The sequence below is a fragment of the Sceloporus undulatus genome, chromosome 3, assembly GCF_019175285.1.
Source record: "Sceloporus undulatus isolate JIND9_A2432 ecotype Alabama chromosome 3, SceUnd_v1.1, whole genome shotgun sequence".
Taxonomy (NCBI): Eukaryota; Metazoa; Chordata; class Lepidosauria; order Squamata; family Phrynosomatidae; genus Sceloporus; species Sceloporus undulatus.
In genome coordinates, this window is record NC_056524.1 from 8,809,372 (window position 1) to 8,835,054 (window position 25,683).

Genomic DNA, 25,683 nt, shown 5'->3' on the forward strand with positions numbered 1-25,683 from the left:
ATCATCATCATCATCATCATCATCATCATCATCATCATCATCATCATCATTCCTTCTCCCCCCCCAATGGTTTACAATTTAAAACAAACAGAGCTAAAATATAGAAAAAGCGAGTGAATATTAGAATAGAATTAAACCTTTATTCCACTACCAGTGCTCAAGGCAGCCCACATTCTTGAAAAATACATAGATAAAAGGACGGAGATTATAATATAAAAACAGAATTAAGGAAATTATAATATTAAAACAAGACTGAATTAAAGGGAATTAGAAATACAGCAACTACAGCACACACCATTCAAAGTATTTTAAAAAGCATTAAAGAGGTCTCTTCCAACAGGTCTACCTAACTGATCTTAAACTATGGATTTTAAATTGGTATATTTTTAATTTAAGCCTGAATGATTTTAATGTGTAATGGTTAGCTTAATCTTATTTTTTGTGTGTGTTTTCATTGATACATTTCATTGGTTTTATGTGTTATATATTGTATTTTAGTCTGTGTTGCACCCTGCCTCCAGCATTGGGGAGAGGAGGGTAAGAAATAATTCATCATCATCATCATCATCATCATCATCATCCTTTTAAGGCACCAGTTGACTGCAAGAAGCCACCTCCATTAGAAAGTCTTTGTCTGCTTTCTCTCAGAGGAAAGGCATTCTGTACATCCTCAGAGAATGCTGGTTTCCATGCCAAGGTGTTATTGTTTTTTAAAGACATTCATCCTCACACTTAGGCTTAAACTCCCTTAAATTTCAGAATAAAGTGCTAATTTTAATGTATAGTTTTAATTATTATTGTGTTTAATTGATGTTTTAAGGGGGGAGAGGGAATAATTGGGTTACTATGTATGTATCATATGGATTTTTAACTGTAAGCCGCTTCGATTGCCCTTGACAGAGAAGTGGGGTATAAATAAAGCTTTTATTTATTATTGTTACGCATTATTAGAATGGAGGCAAAACAAAAAGTCTCTGGACCAGGTTCACAAGGCAAGAGCAATTGTCCCTCTGAAGCCTAACAACAGCTATTAATTCTAACACCCAAATCTTGTTGTCACAAGCAGAGAAACTGACAAAGTATGTGTCCACTTTGTCACTCCGCAGCACAACCACTTTGTTGTGTTTTGCAGAGGAGGTGACCTGACTCACACCTCCATCTATCAGTTTGTCGGAATAAAACTAAGTTGCCACCTTGTTAGTGATAGAGAAATGGTGTCCAGGCTCTGTTGCTGCAAAGTTTGCACAATCTAGATTTTAAAACAGAGTCAGATATAGATGTTTGAAATACATAACACAGATCTGCGATGAATTCCTCCCCCCTAATATTGTCTCCACGACTCTGTTTTTAATGAATTTTTGATGTGCTGAATTCGGGAAACACAATAAAAAGGTCATACCACACACAGTTCTTTCACAAATTCAATATTTTCTTTTTATCAATTCAGTTGTTACCCAGCTTTGATTAAGCGTGGATGCTGAAGTTCCTCTGTGATTCCTTTTAGTGCTTTTGGATGGATTTTTGTCCTTTATGGTATCAAATTAAGATGTTTGAAATTCTATCTCAGAAGACTTTAACCCTTTTCTTACTCTTTGCAGATTATTATAACATAGAAGCGTCAAAGCAAGTTAAAAACACACTATGTGATTGAAGAAATCTGAGGACATTTTTTGGATTTCGTAGAATCATAGAATCATAGAGTTGGCAGAGACCACAAAGGCCATCTAGTCCAACCCCCTGCCATGCAAGAACTCACAATCAAAGCATCCCCAACAGATGGCCATTCAGTCTCTGTTTAAAGACCTCCAGAGAAGGAGACTCCACCACACACTCCGAGGGAGTGTGTTCCACTGTCGAACAGCCCTTACTGTCAGGAAGTTCCTCCTAATGTTGAGGTGGAATCTCTTTTTTGTAGCTTGCATCCATTGTTCCGAGTCCTGTTCTCTGGAGCAGCAGAAAACAATCTTGTTCCCTCCTCAATGTGACACCCCTTCTAATATTTAAACAGTGCTATCATATCACCTCTTAACTGTCTCTCCTTCAGGCTAAACATACCCAGCTCCCTAAGTCCCTCCTCATAATGCATGGTTTCTACATCCTTCACCATTTTGGTTGCCCTCCTTTGGACATGCTCCAGTTTCTCCACATCCTTTTTGAATTTTGGTGCCCAGAACTGGACACAAGTGGGGCCTGAACAAGGCAGAATAGAGTGGCGCTATTATGTTCCTTGATCTAGACACTATACTTCTATTGATGCAGCCTAGAATTGCATTGGCCTTTTTAGCTGCTGCATCACATTGTTGACTCATGTTCAACTTGTGATTTACTAGGACTTCTAGATCCCTTTCACATGTAGTTTCATTCAGCCAGGTGTCCCCCATCCTATATCTATGCATTTCATTTTTCCACCCTAAGTGCAGTACCTTACATTTCTCTGTGTTGAATTTCATTTTGTTAGCTTTGGCACAGCTTTCTAGTCTATTCAGGTCATTTTGAATTTTGCTCCTGTACTCTGGAGTATTAGCTACTCCTCCTAATTTGGTGTCATCTGCAAATTTGATAAGCATGCCCCCTATTCTTTCATCTAAGTCATTGATAAAGATGTTGAATAGCCCTGGGCCCAGGACAGACCCCTGTGGGACCCCACTGGTCACTTCTCTCCAGGAGCCATTGAGTTTGTCTGGTCAACCAATTAGAAATCCATGTAACAGTTACCTTGTCTAGCCCACATTTCATTAGCTTGTTTGCAATAATGTCATCGGGAACCCTGTCAAAAGCCTTACTGAAATCAAGAAATGTAATATTCACAGCATTCCCTTCATCTACCAAACTGGTAATTTTATCAAGCGGAAAAGAGAGAGAGAGAGAGAGAGAGAGAGATCAGATCAGATCAGATCAGATCAGATCAGATTAATCTGGCATGACTTGTTTTTCAGAAAACCATATTTTTGGACCCAAGTCTTTGGAGATCAGGGTCCAATTTCCAGCTTGGCCATGGATACTGACTGGGTGATCTTGGGCGAGTCACACACTCTCAGTCCCAGAAAACCCCCATGAAAGGTTCGTCTTAGGGTTGCCATAAGTCAGAAATGACTTGAAGGCACACAACAACAACAAAAATGCACCCTAAGAAAAGAGATTGTGTGGCTCTCTAGATGTTGTTGGAATTACATCTCCCTGAATTCTTCACTACTGATGATGGCTTGCTATTGCTATGATGGCTTGGGGCTGATGGGCTCTAATATCCAATAACATTTGAAGTACTGTATCTTCTTCAGCCCTCCTTTAAGCTTTATGATGTAAACAGCTCAGAAAGAAGAGACTGAAAGGTTTTTATTCTATCAGCAAAGCAATCTTGTGAAGTAGATAAACCTGAGAGGTGATAACCTCTCCAAAGCCAGCTCTGAGCACCATGGATGTGTTGGAGTTTGAATCCTGATCTCCCCAGTCCAGGGTGACCAGATGTCCTCTTTCTCCAGGACATGCCTTATATTTCAACCTTCATGGAGGAAGAATTTCAAAATTGAGCCTTTCTAAGAAGCATAAATTATATTGTTTTTAGCTTTTATTTTTTCTTGAATGCCCTACATTTTGCATGGCCTTGTCCTCCTTTGTGGTTAAGACAACTGGTCACCCTGCACTAGTCCAAGAACACCCCTATATTTCCTATAAAAAACCATTGTGCTCCCCACCTCAGGATCTCCAGGGATGGGGTAGGAGAGAGGCTTAACTTGTGATTTACACTTTAAAAATGCAGTCCAGCATACAAATGTTAACTGCACAGTGTTACACATTTAGTTTGGCCCTTAAAAACTAACATGCATATATATTTTGGAAACAGAACAGAAATGTTTAAGCATTGATCCATTGAAGGATAAAGTTCTAGCTTGAAGTTTTCATCTGTCACCAATTATAATCCTTTGGCAGCAATAAACATATTAGGAATGAGTGTACTGTGTGTTATGTGTGTGTGTGTGTTTGATCGGGAGGGGTTGGCTATTGTTTGTAAATCACAAGAGGCATAAAAGATCAAAGGGAATAAAGTTTGTGACAGGTAGGGACCCTTTTAATGCTCAGCCCACTGTACTTGACACCACTTTGTGACAATTTACACTCCACTTTGCTAACTCTTCTGAAGTGGAAAAGATAGCTGCTTAAGCATAATTAAAGATCTAAGGATTTTTGGGTTGGTTACGCACATTTTGGACAACCTCAGGATAAAAAGCTGTACAAAAAGGTAGGGATATGGGATGTAAGTATTACTGATGCTGAGACTCCAGTTTATCGGGGAGTTAGACAGTTATGATTACACCTAAATACAGTCAGCCCTCCACATTTGTGGCTTTGACTTTTGCAGATTTGTTTATTTGTGGATTTGATAAATACATTCTCTCTAAGAATTTCTAGGTCTTCCAGCACAACTCTGAAGGATATTGACCATAGGGTTGTGGTGGAGGACATAGAAGTTACTAAAGAAAACACTCCTGCAGGCATTGGTAGGTCCTCCACCTGTCTTTGCTTCTTGGTGGGTCTCCAAAATGAGAACACTGGCCTCCCTTTCAACATTTCACAGATGAAAACCAGGACATATGTGGCCATACAACATTGGAGTGCAGTCATGGTGGCATACATATGTTAAAGTAGAAGAACACACAAGTTAATAGAGGCTGAAGCAGTTTGCTTTTGCCTCACTCTACAGGGAAAAGCAAGATACCTGCTGAGATACCTGAGTGCAAACTATTTTTCCACTTTAAACTCAGGGGCTAAACAGGCCGGCTTGAAGCACTGGCGTGGGGGTGGTATGGGGGCATGGTGTTCAGATAACGTATGCCCCCACGCCGGCATCACGTTGCCCACCCAACTACATGGCGGGGGGAGTCACAGTGCTCCTTTGGCATGGCATTCAGATGATGCACGCTGAAAGGAGTGCCAGAAAGTGCCGCCATGGCAGCAAGGGTGCCTTTTTGCTGGATGTAAAAGAACCTGCATTTTGCAGTTTCTTTTAGAGCCAGCGAAGTGCTGGATTAGGATTGCAGCATGCGGTTGCCGCAACCTCAATCCAGCACTGAAAGGGGCAACACAAAGCCGCTCCTTTGGGGCAGTCTGTTTTGCCCCTCAGTTTGCAGCAATTGAAGCAAAGGACAAAGGGGGGGGGAGTGGGAAGAGGCGAGAGAAACTGGGACATTTTAAAAGCAGCTGGAAAAGTGGGATGACAGGATTAATCATGACTGTCCCTACCAAATTGGGACACTTGAAGGGTACAGTATTAATTGGTCAAGAACCCAGTACCTGTCACAAAGAATTGGGATCCAAAATACATCTGAACATATACAGTGGGCACTTGTTATCTGCTGGGGTTTGGTTTCAGGGCCCCCTGTGGATACCAAAATCCATGGTTGCTCAAGTCCCATTACATACAATGGCATCATGAAATTGCGCCCCTTATATACAATGGCAAAATCAAAGTTTGCTTCCTGAATTTTCAAAAAAATGTATTTTCAAGCTGTGGATAGTTGAATCTGTGGATGCAGAATCCGTGGGTATGGAGAGCCAACTATATTGTAATACAAAAATATTCTAATACAGATATGTATTCTAATACAAAAATGGGTTGCGTTGCATATAGTACAAAAGTCTCACTTTACTTGGCACCTTCTTCTCAGAGTTCTTTGCTGATGCAAACATGAAGGACAGACAAGGCTTTATCCTACAACTTCCAGGGGAATTATGGCACCTGGAAAAGTTTGTGTGCAATCTACTGGCTATCATTAAAACTAAGACACAAATCCCTACAATTTCCAAGATCACAGGCATAGTTTGCATCTGAAAAGGGTGAAGGGAATGGATATGGACTGTCCACATGGATGAGGTGAAGGCCACTCTGGCTAAGCCTCTTTGAAAATCTGGTCTTATTCCTTCTGACTCCAGGGAGAAAAAAAATATTTCACCTGAATGATGTTCATTGTTGTGGCTTTGGGGGAAAATTAAAATTACAGGCCTGAAACTCAAACCAGCTTTGTCCAAAAGAAAACAACGTCTCTACAAGAGCTGAGAAACCTGGGCCGAATTTAGACCAAAGCTTGCTTTGCCCATATTTGTGGCTTTGGGTGCAAAAGCCAGCCTGAATATCACATGGTTTTAACTAGGGATGGTTTAACCTTGAATTCCGAGCCAAACCTGCCAAACAAGGAAGAAGTTCACAAAGCCTGTAATTGCCAGATCCACAGATGGTAAAAATTGAGCGGGCTCAGCGGAATTTCAAGGGCAAGTCCATTAAAACATACACAAGGGGGGATGGCTCATTTTCCATCATCCTGTATTACATGCAATTATTTATATCAATGTTTATTTTAAGGAAGCCCTAATAAGGACAACTTTGATGAGATACTTATATTGAACAAACTGGAAGATCTTTAAGACGACCATTAAAACAATCTACACAAAGAAGGTAAAGTTACTACTGGTAGGCTCCTTTGTTTTTGATAGAAGTGCCAAAACATGCACTTAACTTTCTCCCAGTTAAACCAATATGCAGCAATACTTACATGCCCTATTGATTTGACTGAGAGAAAGTGAAGGACTTGCTTAACACTGGTTGAATCCTGTTCACAGTGCTGAAACTATCTGAAGTGATGTATCAACTTTAAAAATAGTCAGATGTATATACAGTCACCCCTCCTTTCTTGCGGACTTGACATCAGTGGTCTCGAATATGCATGGAGGGGTGGCCTCTGTTATTTTCAATGGGGAGCGCCTCATGACACACGCCCTGCGGGCACTCACAGGCATGTGCCCCATTCAAGCCTATGGGGCTTGAATATTGGCAAGTCTCTGTTTTCACGGAAGGGGGGTTCGGAATAGATCCCCTGTGAAAATGGAAGGCCGACTGTATTATTTGTATTTATAATCTGCCAATGCATCTCTTGAAGTTAGGTTGGTGGGTACATGTAGCAGGGCTTTCTCTGTAGCAGTGCCTTCACTGTGGCAAGTGGCCCATCTCTTTTAAGCTTTTGCAAGGCAGCCAAAATTGGTAGTTAATCTTTGAAATTGCTGTTTTAACTATTTTAACAATAGATTCTAGTATCGTTTGTACTTCATTGACTCAGCTGGAAGAAGCAGAGTGGAGAAGACCGAATAATGCTCTTCCCAATAGGCCCAGGCACAAGCAAATGGCTGAAGCCTCTTCTAATGTGTGTGTTCTTCCTCATAATAACATTTGGCATAGAACTTTGTGGGTTTTTCAGGCTATGTGTCCATGTTCTAGAAGAGGTTATTCCTGACATTTCACCAGCAACTGTGGCTGGCATCTTCAGTGAATGCATTCTCTGAAGATGCCAGCCACAGATGCAGGTGAAACATCAGGAATAAACTTTTCTTGAACATGCTTGCATAGCCTGAAAAAACCACAAAAATCTATGGATGCCAGCCACGAAAGCCTTCGACTTCACAACTTTTGGCATCTTGACCATACTCTCATGTTGCTTGATCACTTGTGTCCTAGTTTTCTTCTATGACATTTGGAGGATATGTGAGATCTCACTGCATGGGGCCCATAAATTAGAAAAACCCTTAAAAAAAGATATAGGGACACAGAATAGTTTATTGGGGCCTTGCTATTTGAAGGACTTGTTGTTTTTGTTTTTATCTGCCCTCAAACTGACCTCAACACATGGTGACCCTTAGGATGAGACATCTCCAAGCCCCACTATATTCCAATGGATAGGTCTTGCAGATTCAGGCTCATGACCTCCCTGGTTGAGTCTCTCCAACTGGTGTGTGGTCTTCCACTCTTTCTTCTGCCTTCTAGCTTTCCTAGCATTATTGTCTTCTCCAATGAGTCATGCCTTCTCATGATAAACCCAAAGTATGGCAGTCTCAATTTGATCATCTTGGCTTACAGGGAGAATTCAGGCTTGATCTGTTCAAGGACCCATCTGTTTGTCTTTTTGGCCACCCATTATATTCTCAGCACTCTTGTCTAGCACTATGTCTCATATGACTTTATTTTCTTTTTATCTGCTTTTTAAACTGTCCAGCTGTCACATTCATACTTGGTGATGGCGGATACAATGGATTGGATAATTGTAACTTTAGTGCTCTGTTACATACCTTTACTCTTTAGGATCTTGTCTAGTTCTTTCATTGCTGCCCTTCTCAATCCTAGTCTTCTTTTTTCAGTTTCCATTGTGATCAATGTTTGATCCAAGACATGGGAAATATTTAACTATTTCGATTTCCTCTTGAAAGAGTTCCTCTCTATATATTCTTGGTTGATAACTGAGGTCTGCAGGAGGGACTCTCCTTTTGTCCCATCAATAGGGGCAATACAATGGGGCAGGAGATAGGAGACAACTTTGTTGGCTGTGTCTCTCCACTTGTAGAATATCCCCCTCATGGAGGCCTGACTGGTGCCAACATTGATTTCTTTTCCTTGCCAGGTCAAGACATGAGTGGCTTTTTCTTAAAGCCTTTGGTTTTAACTCTTCTATCCTTTTAAAGATCTTTTAACTTGTTGGAAACTTGCTTTCATCTTGTTTAAATTGTTCATTGATTTTAATTTGGGATGGTTCAAATTGTTTTATATTGTTTTATCTGTTTGCTGCTCTGAGAGCTCATGATAACAAGAAAGGGCAATGATATTTAAATAAATAAATATTGGGAGGAGGCTCTAATATCCTGGTAACAGACTATTTAGGGCAGACTAAAAAGGTTAAAGTCAGCACTTAGAAAATAAATTTTAAAAGATGAGATGGAGGCAGAGCTGTGGCTCACCCAAGGTCGCAACGGAAACATGTTGCAAATATAAAGATTGCCCTTAGGACTCCAAAAAAGATCTTAGCCATAAAACCATCCTTCCTCCTGCTTGTCACATAACGCCTCTGCCTACCCTTTTATTGCTTCTCAGGTAATGTTTATTGCTTGGAAAGTAACTAATCATTGGTTGATAGGAGCTTGGATGCAATTAAAAGGATACCTTTCCCTTCTTAGAATGCAAAACATTCCCAAGCTTCATAATCATCTAGGTTTTTATAACTCAGCTTTATTACTTTGCAAATATACAACAGCCATAAAAAGGGGTAATTGTCTCTTTACAATAATGCTGCCTTCTAATGTTCGCCAACAATGCTGGATGATCAACCACATCACACAGGTATTAGTGTGGTTACATTGGTTTGATTCCCATTCCATCCCTAGAAGTTTTAAGGGCAATTGTTAACCAAAAATACATTAAAAGCCACCACACCAAAGGAAAACGGTAGAGCAGGGAAAGGGGAGGCAGCAATATTAATCGAAAGTAGTGGAACACAAGGAGAGAGAAGGACCATTACAACATTTAAAGAGCACTGACTGTGAGTTTCTTCCTGTGGCTCAAGTCCAATTCACATCCAGCATCACACTGTCTCGGTCTCAGATGGTGGCAATGGCAACCCCCCTCTGAAGGAACATGCCAAGAAAACCCCATGGTAGGTTCACCTTAGGGTTGCCATATGTTGGAAACTACTTAAAGATGCACAACAACCAACTATTTCAAAGCTGTATGAAACATCGAACAGGAGGATGGTGGATCATCTTGATTTACATGAGGAGGAACAAGACACCCGGGTTGGCTGGTTTGGTTTCAACCTAAAACCAAATCACCTTAATAATAATAAAAAAAAAACCCCCCCTTTTTAAATTGTTTATTCATATATACATATGTGTGTGTGTGTGTGTGTGTGTGTGTGTGGCTATTATTACTATTTTCCAACCCTCTTTCTGCCACAGCAATGACTGAATTTAAATATTTTAACTTTTAACAGTTTATTGAGACTTGTTCATTATTAGATTATTATTCAGTGTCAGTTGCTTCTTTTTAATCACTTTATATTGTAGCACAAGAAATGCCATTCAGAAACAAATCCTCCCATTAGCATAAATTCAACCAAAACAACTTTTTTTTTTAAAAAAAGAGCATTTTTAAAAATAACAATTATCATTTTAGGCAGTGGCCGTAATATCCGAAGTGCACTTTGCTGCTTAATTTTCTGATTTATGTCTATAGTGGTGTAGTCCCAAACTCCTATATATAGGGATCTAACTTGTCAATAACATTCCCAAAGTTTTATTGAAAGATATAAATTATATCAAAGCCTATTAACACTGGATTGTTAATGTTGGAAAGTATTAAAACAAGGCTGATTTCTAATACATAAAATAATGTTTCATGGTATTACTATAATATGCAGAATTCAAACAAATCCCCCAAACAAATCAGGTAGGCTGCATGCCTCTGACCTTTAAAAGTGACATATTATTTTATCTATATGCCTCCTTTCTCCTAGAGTAGGACTGATGTTTAGATTTGGTTCTCAAAAGGGAGGACCAAATAATTTTAGCAATTTTCTTCCTGCTGAAAGAGTCTTGCAGAGTATCAGCAATCTGAGACTTATTTAGTCCAAAATTCATGGGTGTTTTTCCGCACAGAAAGCAGCATATTCTGCACAAATATATTATTTTCTATGCAGAAAATGCTGTTTCTTGTTTATATTGTTTTCATTGTATCCTGAGATCTCACGAAAGAGGGCAAGACAGAAATATTTTTATAAACAAATAGCACTGCAGTATGGAAAAGGCAGCAGATCCTGTCTTTCCTTTGGATTTTGTATACAGCCTCTGATTGCTGTAGGTGATTTAGAAAGATAACAATTTAACAACAACAATGTCTATGGCACATGAGACCAAGTGTGCCCCATCAGAAGGGAACATTTGCTGTTGCATCAGTTCTGTGAGGTAGTCTGCAAGTCTCCTTCAGTTTCCCAGTGAAATTGGATTCCTATAAGAAGGCTGCCTTGACATATTAATATGCACTCAGAGCAAATGTCGTCTAAATTAGCTCCAGCCCAACTTCCTCTGATTTGCCACAGAGATAAGTGTGAAAGTTACATCAAAGGTCAATGATAGTCCATGCTATCATTGGCCAACTCCCAGCTTTGGAGCCCTTGATATTGAACATGTCTAAGAAATCACCTCCGAACAAGGTAGGGCTAATCAATAACCTACTGCTCCTTTCGGATCATATTGATAAGGCAAGCTTTAAAGAATGAAGAACTGCGAGGAAGCAACCGCTGAGCTGGCCGTGTTGTTGAAGTATATATTTCTCATTTCAAATAATGTCAGCACCCTCTATTGCTTATCCTGGCTTAACACTACCTCCCTAAAAACCACAGTTCAGTATTTACCTGCTAGAAAGAGACAGCTCATGCACCTGATTTTTTTGTTGTTGTTTGGTTGGCTGGGGTGTCTACTCTCCCCATTATTCCTTCCTTTAGTAAAACCTGGATAATGAATCCCATGGCTAGGATATTTTACCCCACTTGACATGCTTTAGGATCAAAAGTTCAACATCCATTGTGGAGTCAAGTCCTACCACAACATGGAAAATAATAAATAAATAAATAAATAAATAATTTATATACCGCCCTTCCATCGATCAGGGCGGTGAACATTACAATAAAATCAAACACAATACAATAATATACACATATTAAAAACAAGTCAAAACCCCATCATCCAACCATCTTGCCGACCAAAGAGGGAGGAAGGCCATCAGGAACTCATTCGGGGAATGCAGCTCGAAATAGGAAGGTTTTCAAGTCCCTTCTAAACTGAGCTAGGGAGGTGGCCGAGCGGAGCTCTGTGGGCAGCATATTCCAAAGGGCAGGGGCGACGCTGGAATACGTCCTCCTTTTTGTGGAGGAGAGTCTGGTCCCTGGAACCCTGAGTAGTTGCTGCCCAGAGGTTCTGAGGGTGCGGGGCGGAATGTATGGGGAGAGGCGGTCCTTCAGGTATCCTGGGCCCAAGCCATGTAGGGCTTTATAGGTAATCACCAACACCTTGTACTGAGCCCGGAAGCAAATAGGCAGCCAATGCAGATCTTTAAGCACGGGTGTAATATGGCTCTCACACTTGCCTTGGCTGCCTTATAATCACACTATCTTTCTGGATCAGTGGGTGTCAAGTGTACAATGGAGCATGCATGGTATCACAGAAGCAATTCAGCTATGACATAAGGTCGCCAAATGGTCTTCACTAGAGATCTATGCTAGCATTTTCTGTTACTTCACTGTTTGCGCTTAGGATTCCAGACGCTCCATTACTAATACATCACTGTCACTTTTTCACAGAGCCAAAACAAGAATTGGCTGAAATTCACCAGCCTATTTCAGTCAGGCTGGGGGTACTCAATGCCAGAAGAGGATCCATTTTAAATTATAAAGTTCCATAAAAGATCCAGTTTTCTTTAAAAAGAAGGAAAGATTTGATTTGATGAGTCTACACAGTATCCATGCCCAGCAATGTAAGAGCTTCCAGGCTATTCCTCTGTTTCAAAAAAGTACATTGTGGTAAGATGACAGAATGGGAGCCATCATGTTCCAGGCTGTCTATCCCCCAGTAGAAAAACACCTCTTTATTCAGGTGGGCTTTGAACAATTGACTGCTTGGAGAAAACGGGGACTTTTAACAAGTGAGGAGCTATACTTTCTGGTGATTTTGTTTCCATTGCTTTTAACTGAATTCTGTTTTAATAATACTATTTAATTTCATTTTAATACTGTGGCTTTCTATGTTTTTAATCTCTATGTTTTTCAAATAATCTTTTAGATGTTGCCTTGAACATCAGTTTTGGCAGGAAGATAGGACCAAAATCAAATAAATAAACAAATCAATGTGAAAAAGTCAGATTATTGAAAGTTAAGGACAAGACAGCATAACTAGCAGATGTAGCTAACCTTTTTGCACATGAAAGAACCTTATCTATGTAGGAAACAGCAGTTAGCGCTCAGAAAATATTATATAGTGTATGCTGTTATCTGCACAGAAAATGCTATTTTTAGTGTTAAAAATTGCAAATTTTGTGAAGACTGAGCCCTCAATTTAGCTGTTTTTTTGCACAAAATGTTTTTGCACAAAACTCCTCTATACAAATTTTCACAGAGTAAGTCCTGAATTGTGGATAGTCTTCAAAAATGGTGTGTGTTTTTTTTTTACAGTGGGAAGAAAATTGCTACAATGATTCCTCCCTTCCTTCAGGAAAGGAATTAGTGAACAACTACATCCCTAGAACTTGTGTGAGACATAGTAAAAGAGTGCTGAGTACAAACCCATACAATTTCTTGTGGTTTTCATTCAAGTCCTTAGCTGAAAAGTCTTTAAGAACTAAAAGCCAAAGACTTGGACGGAGCAGAGTGGTTGTGTGGATTTCAGACCTTACAATAAAAATCTACACCAACCTTGTCTTTATATAGAGGCAGAGTGGTCTCAGTTGTGGTTTGCACAGAAATGCGATTCCATCCAGTGTGTGTACATATACATATAAGTATGTGGGAACATATGTGCCCAGCCTATGAAACAAGAGATGCTTGAAACCAGATGGCTCAGGGTATAAAATCATGCTCAGGTTTATGTCTGAGAGCAGACTAACAGATGTACAACATTATCCTGCCCTTTTAAGAAGATGTACGGTTTGGTGTCAGTTTGCTTTTGAAGGCTAATGAACTATCTTTCAGAGGAACCATATGTCTGAGTACAGACTGGCCCAAATCATAATTGTTATTATACTCATCTCCAGCCTATGTCTTCAGAGATCTTCATTGTGCCGAGGCGACATTTACTGAAGAATAAAAAGGAGAGGGAGCCAGCCTCCAAACAGTGATCAATGGGAGAAAGAACATCTTCTGTCTAGGATCGAATGCATAGTTGTGCCACTTGATGGCAGATTTCTTCATGAGTGTTTTTTTTTAATCCTGACATGTGGATAAAGGCCCTTGGCATCTCTCATGCTCCACTGAACCCAGTATCTTAATGTTCATTTAATACTGAAATGCTGGAGGGGTGGGCGGGCTGACTCCTCACGTAGATGAAACTATCAGTAATTTTCCTTATGCTGGAAAGTAAGGCTTTTGTTGTCATTTCTGGCAGTGGCTACTCTGCAGGCTATATCTTTACTAGGTACCTGGGAGGTGATGGCAGAGAGTAACCTGGTTTGCTATTACAAATAGCTGTCCATTTATTTTTTTCCTTAACATAGAACACAGTTGGAAGGGAATGGCTATTTATGTCATTCACCACTCAGATCACCAAAGCAATCTAGGAATGTCTTCCAAATAGTGCTGGGAAGAATATTCAAAAACAGACAAAAGCTGTAAAAAAAACAAATCAACCCTTCTCCCCTCAAAAAATCCCTAAAACAAAAAAGGGCTTCCTGAGTGTCAGAAAACCCTGAAGTGAGAGAATTGATGATGGGTGAGAATCTGTCATTCAGGACCCATTCTGTGTGAAACAGGAACATGATTTTTAGTGGGTGCAGAAAAATTCCTGCATAGAAAATGCTGGTGCATCCACCAACATGGCTATTTACTGGCTGGTTGAAAGGAGAGAGGGGCATGACAGAGAAGAATCCCACTCTGTTTTGAAGCTAGATGCACAGTATCTTCTAGGACCTCCCAGGGTCCTTCAAGAGATCCTGGAGAATGATATCATTGCTGTGCATCAGGCTACAGGAACAGAGCCGGACACTTACCTGGTGCTACCCCACTCTTTCAACTAGTAGACTTTACGATAAACCCTCCCAGATGAGGATGAGCTAAACATTAAAACAACCGGAGTCCTCTCCCATACTTCATCTGGCACCCCTACTTGGTATGGGTTACTGATTTGAACATTGGACTAGGGCTTTCGTAGAGCAGGATTTGAATCGTCACTAAACCACGGAACCCTACTGAGTGATCTTAGCAAGTCATCTTAATGGCAAAGTCCCCTGAAAAAATCTTCCCAAGAAAAATCCATGATAAAGTTGCTTGAGGATTGCCATAAGTTGGAAATTACTTGAAGACACACAACAAAAACAGCTCTACTAGCTTGTGAAATTTCTGTAGAAATCTAAGAAGACCATGCGAGGAAAAACAACAACAACAACTCTAGACTACAAGGCCCTTTGGTCTGATCCAGAATGGCTCTTGTGTTCTTACAACACTGAAAATGCATGCATTTTTAACTGAGTCAGTTCATCCATTTAATCACCGATCAATATCTGAGTAAGCAAGCCATGGATATGTGTCTACAAACCACCCCTGAGGGGGAAAGACCACTGGGAAGAACCAAGACGGTTTTAAAGCTAAGGACACAAGAATCAGTTTTTTTCTTTTAAAATGAACAAACAAATATCAACTTCAATAGTACCAAGCCATAAAATTATCCCGAAGTCTATGGATGTGGAGAGAATCAGAATTCAATACTGATTATTTATTTTGCATAATTAATGAAGAAACGTAAGGAAAATGCTGATGCCAGCATGTGGTGGGAGAAAAATGGGCTTTAATGGTCCCATAAACTCTACTATTGATGGCAGCTTTATACAGCTCCATACTGACTAGAGCTAAAGGCTGTAAGTTCTATCAATATAGTTAGCAATTAATATTGACTGATAAACATATCCGGTAACTTCACTCGCTCCACTGTATTCCTCTGCATTTACTCATAGCAAAATTCATGTCTGCTCACACTTTTCCCTGATAGAAAAATCCTCAAAGTCACTTTGGTAGAGGTCTTTGGAATCTGTAGTAATGTTGCTTCACTGCAAGAAAGCTCCTCTTCCCTATTTATTTTCTGAGTGGTCTCTGTCTTGCTTAGGGAAGAGAAGGATATTTAAAAAATATCTCCTAAATAAATAAATAAATAAATAAATATTCTCTTAAGATGCCAGCCACAGATGCTGGTTAAATGTCAGGAATAAACCCTTCCAGAACTTAAGGATTAAGAACTGTTTAATTATTGGGGGGGGGGGGGTATTTTGTATCTATGGTGTATTCTTTTAACATTGTAAGCCACTTTGATGGTTTTCACAAAAAGTGGGGTAGAAATAAAAGTTTTATTTATTTATTATTTAGGACATAGCCATATAGCCTGAAAACCCCACAAAAACTAAAGATGCCAGCCATGAAAGCCTTCGACTTCACAAATAAATAAAGGTTTCTTGAGTGTTGGGAAATCCTCATGAGGAGAATCACAGTCACGCATGAATTTTCATAATTTAGCACTTATCCTGCCTGAAAAATAGACACAATTTTGGCCAGAAAATTGCATTTTCTGAGCAGAAAAATGGCCTTTCTCTGCAGAAAACAAGTTTCCTGCACATAAAAGGCTGTTTTCTGTGCAGGAAACTACTTTTCTATACATAAAGGTTTTCTCTTTAGTAAATTCAGTTTTCTGCAGAAAAAACACCATGTGCATTTACTGAGCTGAAAATAGTCTTTGAAAATGGTAGTTTTCCATGACTTTCTGGCAGTGATAACATTATTCCATCTTGCTTGCAGGAATAAAATTTATGGATTTATGACAAACCTATTTTCACTTGCCCCATGTCACTTACAGAGGTATATGATATTTGTATTCCTTTTCATGGAGAAGTGGGAGTCAACATGATAAATGCAACCAGAAGCCAACACACACACAAAATAGGGGTTGTATTTTATAACAAGGGACGCTTGCCAGCCCTATAACGAACAAGTTTTCTTGACCTCCAATGAGGGACATCCCTTACAATAAGGGACACTTGCTAGCCCTATAAGGCTTTCTGGCCTTCATATAGGGGACATCCCTTGTAATAATGGTAATAATAGCCCCAAAGGAGCTTAATGGACCCCATTCACTAAAACTACAACAGAAAACATGAGATGGGTGTATAAAAAAATAAATCTTTGTATACAAAGCCAAAATTTAAAAAAATACATGAAAAATAATCCTTATGTCACACAATTAAGGTGTAGGAAGCCGCAGAAGGGGACATCACTCCCGTTATTCTATGCGAGTCCGATAGACAACACCTTAGTCCCTCAGTGGTCAACTTAATACATCTATATTAAGAAACTGGCAATTCAGCAATTCAATGAAAGGTGTAAAGTCAACACATCACTTATGGCTGCTAATATTACTTTGGCCTGCTCTTCATCCCCCCCCCAGCCCCCTCTTAGACACACTGGGGTCAAACCACAGTTGTGTATTACGGTTCACTTTAATTTCCTTAAACAACTACCAGCTCCAAAACTATAGCCATTGCAGAGTCTACAACTGCAAGATCTTTGAACAACCAGAAAGACAAAAGCCAAGGAGATAAAATATTTTAAAGAGGGAGGGGGGACTTTCAAGGTTTCATAAAGGATGGATATATATATTCCTGTCACCCTCTACAGAGAAACCAGGGCTAATTGCACAAATGGTGGTAGTCAATCAGAGTGGCTTTAGGAATTATCTGAAAGAATATCAGTTCAGCAGATAAAAGAAAGCCAAGAAGGAGAAACGAAGAAAGGAAGGAAGGAAGGATGGGAGGAAGGAAGGAAGGGAATTGGGGGGAGAACGAGCTCTGAAGAGATCTTGTGAGGAACACATAGGCAACTTCAAAGTTTTCATTTTTTCTTGGTGAATAGATCATAAATATCTTTAGCAGTTTGTTACTGACTATTCTGAACAAGGGCAGATGCCACTCCACTAAAAATACCATCCCTCCATTCTACTCTTCCTTCTCTTTATGCTCAAACCAAAATATCCAAGGAAATTACCAACAGAGCAGAACTGGTGGACAACAACAAAAAGAACAAGAAAGGGATGGAAGCATCCCAAGAAACAGTAGTGGAAGAACTGGGTGATGCGCTCTCTTACCAGTTTCGGTGTTATCATGTTCCGTATCTGTGAGGGTAAGGTTGGAGTTGGCTCGACTGGACAAGCAGGAACTGCGGCCAGACTTGGTGTTGCGTCCCCAGAGCCGGACTGGGTGCTCCGGTGACAGGACTGCATCCGCTTCAGTATCGGCATCAGATCCAGCACTGATGGAATAGCCACAGTGGGGCAGCCCTATATCGGTCCGGTATAAAGTCCCATGGGGTGGAGAGACATCTTCCAGGCCCAGCTCTCTCAAAGAAAAATTTGGTCCTGAAGTGGAGAAGGTTTTAGGGGGAAAAGGGTGGGAAGAAGAAGAATACAAAGCATTGGAGAATGCTCAAAGAATAATTGAGACACTTTCAGAGTTATCAGTTACTGTTGTTATTGGTGGTGGCATTACAGCTGGCCCTCCATATCCGTGGATTGTTTATCCACGGATTCAACCATCTATGGCTTGAAAATAATTTACAAAAAATATATTCCAAAAAGCAAACCTTGATTTTGCCATTTTATATAACAGACACCATTCCAGTACACCAATGTATTTAATGGGACAAGAGTATTCACGGAGTGTCCTGAAGCCAAAACCCAGCAGATACCACAGGCCCATTATTATTTTTATTATTATTATTAGGATGAGTATCATTGTTACTTTACAGCTTCCTTTCCTACAATGCTGCGACTGAAGCGAGTTCACAAAAGTTAAAACAAATACAAATTAAAATACATACAAAGGCATCAATGGAAGCACAAACAACTAGTTGAGATCCTGTTTCATCACCATCAACACCATCATAACCATCATTATCACCACCACCACCACCACTAGGATGATGGCACTCCATCATCATAGTTATGACTGACAATACTCCTCCACCCCAAATGGGTCTTTGCAGCCTGTCAGCACCCCAACTGAAACATTTCTGAAACACTGGTGACTGGGGCACTGGGAAATGACATCTGCAGCATGCTCATGGTCACAGGGTGCCTTGAGAACAGTCAGGTGGGGAAATCCCTTGGGATCCTGTCACAACTGCTTGGCTCAACGAACCCTGTGATCAGGAGTGATCTGCAGATGACATTTCTTAGTGACCTGAGTTCCAGAGCCTTACAAAGACTTTGTTGGGGCACTGCCAGGCTGTAAAAGTAGTTTGGGGGGTCATGTTCAGTTGCAAACAAGAACATCCTTCAGTATTGTAACTGCTGTACAAGATGCTGTTGCTGACTTGAGTCCCTAAGGTGGGAGAAAGGTGGGACACAAGTGAATAATAATAATAATAATAATAATAATAATAATAATAATAATAATAGATATTTTTTAAATGGAACTGAATAATCTATAGAATTATACAGAATAGTCAGAAAGCGGGGGGGGGGGGGGGGAATCAGCAAAATAGTACACCATTAAAATCCAATCCTAAAAGATTGTATGAACAGGAAAGATTTTACTAGCCAGTGGAAGGACAAGAAAGGGCCCATCACAGAGAAGGGGTATCAATAGCTGGGAGCAACCACCAAGAAGGTCCTCTCTTTTGTATTCACTAAATAGTTGTTTCCAAGGCCAGGATAAACATGGGCTAAGCCCTCGGTCAGTGCAGGGACAGGCAGGTGTTTACACACCCATCCCTACACTGACCTGGGACTGGGACAGGTGCGTGTTCATTACTTCGTTGCACCATCACTCTGACTGAAAAGCTCATCCATGACCACATCTGATGTGGAAATGGGGCTCCTGGCTCTATACAAGTGGCTAGGTGCCCTGTTTCTGCACCAGACGTGGTGACAGAGGGCCTTCTCAGTCAGAGCAACAAGGTAAGGAATATGGGGGGAGGGATGTAAACAGCTAGGGTTTGCTGCAGAGTTTTCAGGAAACTCCTTGGCGAACCAGGAGTAAATTACAGTGTGGCATAGTGGGATGAGTGTTGGTCTATGATTCTGGAGACCAGGGGTCAATTCCTCATTTGGCAATGAAACCTAGTGAGTCACCTTGGGCAAGTTACACTCTCTCAGCCTCAGGGGAAGGCAATGGCAAACCTCCTCTAAACAAATCTTGCCAAGAAAACCCCATGATAGGGTAGCTTTAGGGCTGCCATAAGTGAGAAATGAATTGAATGATCCTTCAGATCCATGTCTGGTCTGGCAGGATCAGGCCCGATCATGCCTCTGGGGTTTTGGCCTGCATTGTCTGAATTAGACAACATGGGGATGGGGGGAACCCGGGTGTCTTGGTCCATGCGGACAACCCCTGTGTTGAATCCACAACCTGCAAATTATGGAAAGTTATTACAAGAGAAACCAAATGAAGTTCTTGTTCATCATTAGTGAGCGTACAGCTGGAAATTGTTTGTTTGGCAAAATCCAAAAGATTCATTGGTCACCACTGATCTCTAAATGGATTTTTTTGAGCCAGGTAGAAGACTGTAACTGATAGCTATACATGAGATATGCAGATGTGTGGGATAAGGGTGCCATGTGACTGTTTTGATTTGTTCATGTTTTGCCTGTGCCCTTTTCCCTCCACTCGTGTGGCCTCTAATCCCATTTACATATTCATTTATTTTAGGGATTTTGTACACTGTCTTTCAAAGCAAGGGCCAGGAAACAGTGGAAATGGATAACTATCAAAAAATAATTTTCGAAGCTTTGGGGTCTCCCTAGATAATTTATTTTCTGAGGAATGTAATCCCTTCCAAAATCAGTTGTGTATACAGCTATCCATTCAACTTTTATCATTTGTCTTGTTTGGATTAAGTTTTAGGTTTAAAATCTAAACCCTTATCTATCTTAAAATTGCTCAGAAACACCTGTTCAAGAGTTCTACAGCATCTCTGGGATTAGTAGACACAAACAAAGGGCACAAATGTATCACCCATATACTGTTGATGTCTGAGCCCAGGAGGTGGAGAACGTGATGCCTGTGGACCATGTGCAGCCCTATGGCTGTATCTGAAGATCCCAGGACTCTTAAAATAGTCTTCCACATTTCTTTGGGCTCACTCACACTACAGAATTATAGCACTACTATTCCACTTTAATGTTCATGGTTCCATTTTATGAAATCCTGGAATCTGTAGTTTAGTGAGGTCCTTGGGCACTCTGGCGGAGAATTCTAAATGCATTTCCCTAAACTGTTAATCCCAGGATACCATGTGCTGGAACCATGTCAGTTAAAGTGGAATAAAAGTGCTATGACTCTGTAGTATGAATGGGCCCCTAGTTTACTATGGTTTTGCTTATCTCAGTCATTTTAGGCCCAGGAGAGGTATTTAAAACAAAAAAGAAAAAAAAGAAAGAAAGTGAACTGGAAGTTGCATTCTGCATACCCACCAACATTTCACAGATGCAAACTGCACATGCCCAAGCACCATCAAACCATCCAGATGCATGGGGCCAAACACCATCAAATTGTGGTCAAGACATCAAAAAGTTTTTAATGTGGAAGGACAGACAAGCTAGGAGATGCTGCAGCTGTCTGCTTTTGCCTGATCCTACTAGAAAGAGCAAGATTCTGCCCCCATCTTTCTCTCCTGTTGAATTATTTGAGTGTAAAATACTTTTGCCCTTTGAATGCAGGTTATAGCAACTGAAGCAAGATGAGGACAAAGAAAGAAAGTGAGAGGATGAGAGAAAAACTGGGATTATTTTAAAAGCAGCTGAAAAACTGGAATGGCAGAGGATTAATTGGAACTATACCTGCCAAATCCCTGGAGGGCAAGCGTCTGTTGGCTTCCTATTAAAAAAAGTAATGACTCTTTGGAACCTAAAACAGCCTTCCCTCCACAACCTGATGAAATTAGTCTTCAAACCGCCTAGCGGGAGTGGAAGACTTTGGGAGCAGTTTTTAAAAAATGTCAAAAATTAAGAATTAAGTATAGTGGAGGTGATGTTGTCCTTCAAGGTCCAAAGGGGGAGCTATGCATCTGGCAGGTGCTCACTCTGCTTCAGCCTGAACATCTGGATTATTTCTCCCAGCTGCTCCATATACATGTTTGGGGGGGAAATGGAGACAAGATGGAATTATCAACTTACATTCATGGAAATGTTGTGGAGAGGGAGGTATCATACCTCCTGATCCAGCCCTCCCAACCTCCATGCATGCATCAAAACCATGCAGCAAAGCCTACTCAGGTAGAAAATCTTGCATCTCATGAATTTCTTGCCTGCATGCACAGAACTATACATGTTAAGTTCTCTTCTAACCATTTAAAGATCTTGTGGAAATTTGGGAGCCATGCAGCCAGCACTAATTCCTTTCCACATGGCTCAATATCCATAGAAGGAGGGACATATCTGGGTTTTTTGAGGTATCATACTGGAGTACTGTTTCAAGTTCAACATGGCATGTCATCAGCACCTTCTGCTTCATACAAATTGTTCTCCTGCCCAGCCAACTACCCAGGTGACATTTTCTACTCTGATAAGGTCACAGCAGTGACTGTTCAGTGGCAGAACAGATGCAGTTGTTTACCTGGCTAAAAATATTACCTGGAGAAAAAGGAGGCTCTTGGATTCATGTCTAGTTACCTGCAGAGTGACATAATCAGTTCAAGGAAGAGTGAACAAACATTCAAATATTAGCCCTTTCTCTTCAAAAGATTTGTGCAGGAAAATCTATCTAGACTACTTAGTAGTTCTATTCCAACCCTTTTTAATGTATTGAATTTATAGCATTATTCCTTTGTGTGTGTGTGTGTCTGATTTAATCACCTCACTTCAACAGAATTATAATAGTAAAAGCATGCACCCAGGATATAAATATTCCAAATAAATCACTCCCCGAGTATTCATGGGATGATCCTGTGTTTTAGATTACAGATGGCAACACGAACCATATTTTGGCTGCAAAACAATTTTGCTGGACTGTAATAAATATTGCTCAAAGGTCCCTCAACCATTTTCCTACAAGCAGCAAGGGAGGAAAATATGTCCCTAAATGATGATAATGATGATGATGATGATGATGATGATGATGATGATGATGATGATGATGATGATAATAATAATAATAATAATAATAATAATAATTTATATCCCATCTCTCCATCAGGATCGAGGTGGCATTCAATATGCATAAAAATACAACAATATAAAATAAACCCACTGCCCCTCCCACCAACACAACAACACAACAGTTAAAATTCCCTTGTAACAATAAATAACATCCCATTATTAAAACAATCAATGCACAAATGTGATATATTTGCACCTTCAAGTTCCATCTCATCATCTTTCTAGGGGTGTACATACACTACAAAATTGTAGCACTTTATTACCACTCTGCATTGAACTCAGCTGTCACAAGAGACTGTAGTCTCATACAGGACAGAGAAAAATCCAGATCTCATGGGGAGACACTCTACATTTGCAAGTGGAGAAAGAAAATTAACATGTCAGGAGGATGAAAGTGTGGTTGAGAATGTGTCTGGCTATGTTCTGAAAGGTTGTGTTTTATAGACTCTAGCCAAGCCTTTGACTACATAGATCATGAAAAACTATGGCATGCTCTTAAAGACACGGGAGGGCCAACACATCTGATAGTCCTGATGTGGAATCTGTACTTAGGACAAAAGGCTACTGTTAGAACAGAATATGGGTAAACAAAATGGTTCCCAAATGGCAAAGAGGTCAGGCAAGGCTGCATCTTTCCATCCTATCTGTTCAACCTCTGTACAGAAAGTATGGTTTAGAGCTAGAAGATGGAGGAGTGAACATGGGAGGAAGTCCATGGGAGTGACACCATGAGTTACTGCACTGGGTGACACCAACTCTAGTGATGCCACTGGTCACATGATGATGCAAGTATCTTCTGAGAACTCCTGGATGGTCTTCCAGAGGTTCCTAAGAGGATTTTGTCAGCATGCATCAAGACAGTCCTTGGCTGCTTCTGCTCTCCCCGTCCACTCCAAAGCCCTAAGAGGGAGCAGGGGACAGGAAAACAGTGAATGCTCATGTTGGGGACTTTCTCCTCCCTGCCTGATAGGTGAAATTGTTCACTGAGGCCCTTTTCAGACTGGCCATTAAAGCAGGCCTGGGAGTAGTGTCAGGACATCGTGTCCAGATGGCGCATGCCCAGACTTTGCTCCCAGGGCACCATGACACTGTGTGCCACTTCACATGGCATACGGAGTCATGGCACTCCTCTGGCACTACGTTCATACAACATAGAGCTGAAGGAATGCTGCCAGGCCATGGCAGTACAGCTATGGTGCCCTTTCCAGGGTACATAAAGCAGTCGCTTTTTGCGGCTCCTTTTTGTGCAGTAGAAAAGCTGGATCAGGGCCGCAGCATGCGGTTGCTGTGACCCCACTCTAGCTAGGAAAGGGGCGGCATCACGCTGCCCCTTTGTGGTGGTCTGTTGAGCCCCCGAGTTTCTTCTCAAAAGAAGCAACAAGTCATTTTAGCAATTTTCTACATGCTGCGAGAAAGTCTTTGAAAACCATGGCGTTTTTGAAGCCTGTTTGCAATTTGGGACATTTTCTGCATGAAATTCATACCTGGTGGTTTTGCACGGAAAACATTTTTGGTGCAGTTATTTCTACACAGAAATATCATTTTCTGGTTCTTGCACAGAAAATGCTTTTCTTTCTGTGCAAATCAACCATGTATGAATTTTACACAGAATAAGTCCCCAATTCCAACAGTTTTTTGCACATGAGACAGCATTTTTTTTGTAGCGGAAATAAGATTTCTATGCAGATACTGTATATTGTTTTCTCTGCAGAAAATGCTGCTTCTTATGCAGAAAATGCTGTTTCCTGCAAAAAAAAAAAAAATAACTACATGAACTTTGTGCAGAGTAAGTCCCAACCTGCAAAAATTCTCATCAATTAGGATTTTTCTTTTCAAAGTTTCTTGACACTAAAACAAAATGGGTTGGGTTTTTTCTTTACAATTTTTCAAACATTCTTCTATCCTCAGTCCAATAATAACTTCAAAAGTTATACAGTAATTGAAGTTGTTGTTGGAACAGGGAAGCATGGAATAAATTAATTTTTATTCCCCTGTACCAATAATTTTAATAAAGGGGCACATCTCTAGTATCCAGTTTTCTCAAGGCCAGTTGGAGAGGGCTTGAGCTTTCTGCATGTATTGATCCTCTCTAATATCTCAAGCAAGGCAGAATTAAAGCAGTTTGACACTGTTTTAACAACCATGGTCCAATGCTATTGAATCCTGGGATTGTAATTTGTTGCGGCACCAGAGCCTCTGACAAAGGCTTATATCTCACAAAGCTACAAATTCCAGAATTCCATAGCATTGAACCATGGCAGTTAAAGTGGTGTCAAACTGGATTAGTTCTGCAGTGCAGATGCAGCCCAAGATACAAACATATGACTTTAACAACATGGCATTCTTCCCTTGCATGATTGTTTAACAGCTTTTGCCTGGTGAAGAAACTGATGGGCTTTGAAAGACTTTGTGATGAGTTTTGCACCTTCTGGTTTGAAACTCTAACAGGAATGGTTCCATCGAATGGAATCCTAGGATTTGCTGAGGTACTTAGAATTCTCTACTAAAGAACGCAAGTTCAGTGAAATACTCCAGATGCCTTTGCCAGATATATCAGTTCAAAAGGAACAGATTGCATCGGATGGTGGTGGACTCTCCATCTTTGGAGGTCTTTAAGCAGAATTTGGATTGCCATCTTTCAGGAGTGCTTTAGTTGTGTATTGCTGCATGGAAGTGGGTTGGTCTAAATGACCCTTGTGGTCCCTTCCAGCTCTAAGCTTCTATGGTTCTACCTATACCACCAGATTACAAATCCCAGGATTCTATAAAATGGAGCTATTGCAGTTATAGAACAATCATATATATCAAATCTGTGGGATGACAATGATGACAACGGTTATATTTATTTATATTCTCCCTTTCTCCCAAAATTGAGAGTGGCACACAAGGAGAATTTGAATTTAGAACAAACAATATAGCTAAAATATACATTAAATGGAATTTTCACAATATTAAAGTGATTTAACCTACATCTAAATT

General features: G+C 40.4%; 1 protein-coding gene across 11 annotated transcripts in view; it reads right to left on the reverse strand.

Annotated features, from left to right (window-relative positions):
- TENM4 (teneurin transmembrane protein 4) overlaps positions 1-25,683 on the reverse strand; it is an 840,211-nt gene that overhangs the window by 437,105 nt on the left and 377,423 nt on the right. For all 11 annotated transcript variants that reach the window (XM_042456125.1, XM_042456124.1, XM_042456133.1 and 8 more), the window contains exon 5: positions 17,695-17,964. In XM_042456125.1, coding sequence (XP_042312059.1) covers positions 17,695-17,964 — 270 coding nt within the window. The remainder of the gene's footprint in view (positions 1-17,694; positions 17,965-25,683) is intronic.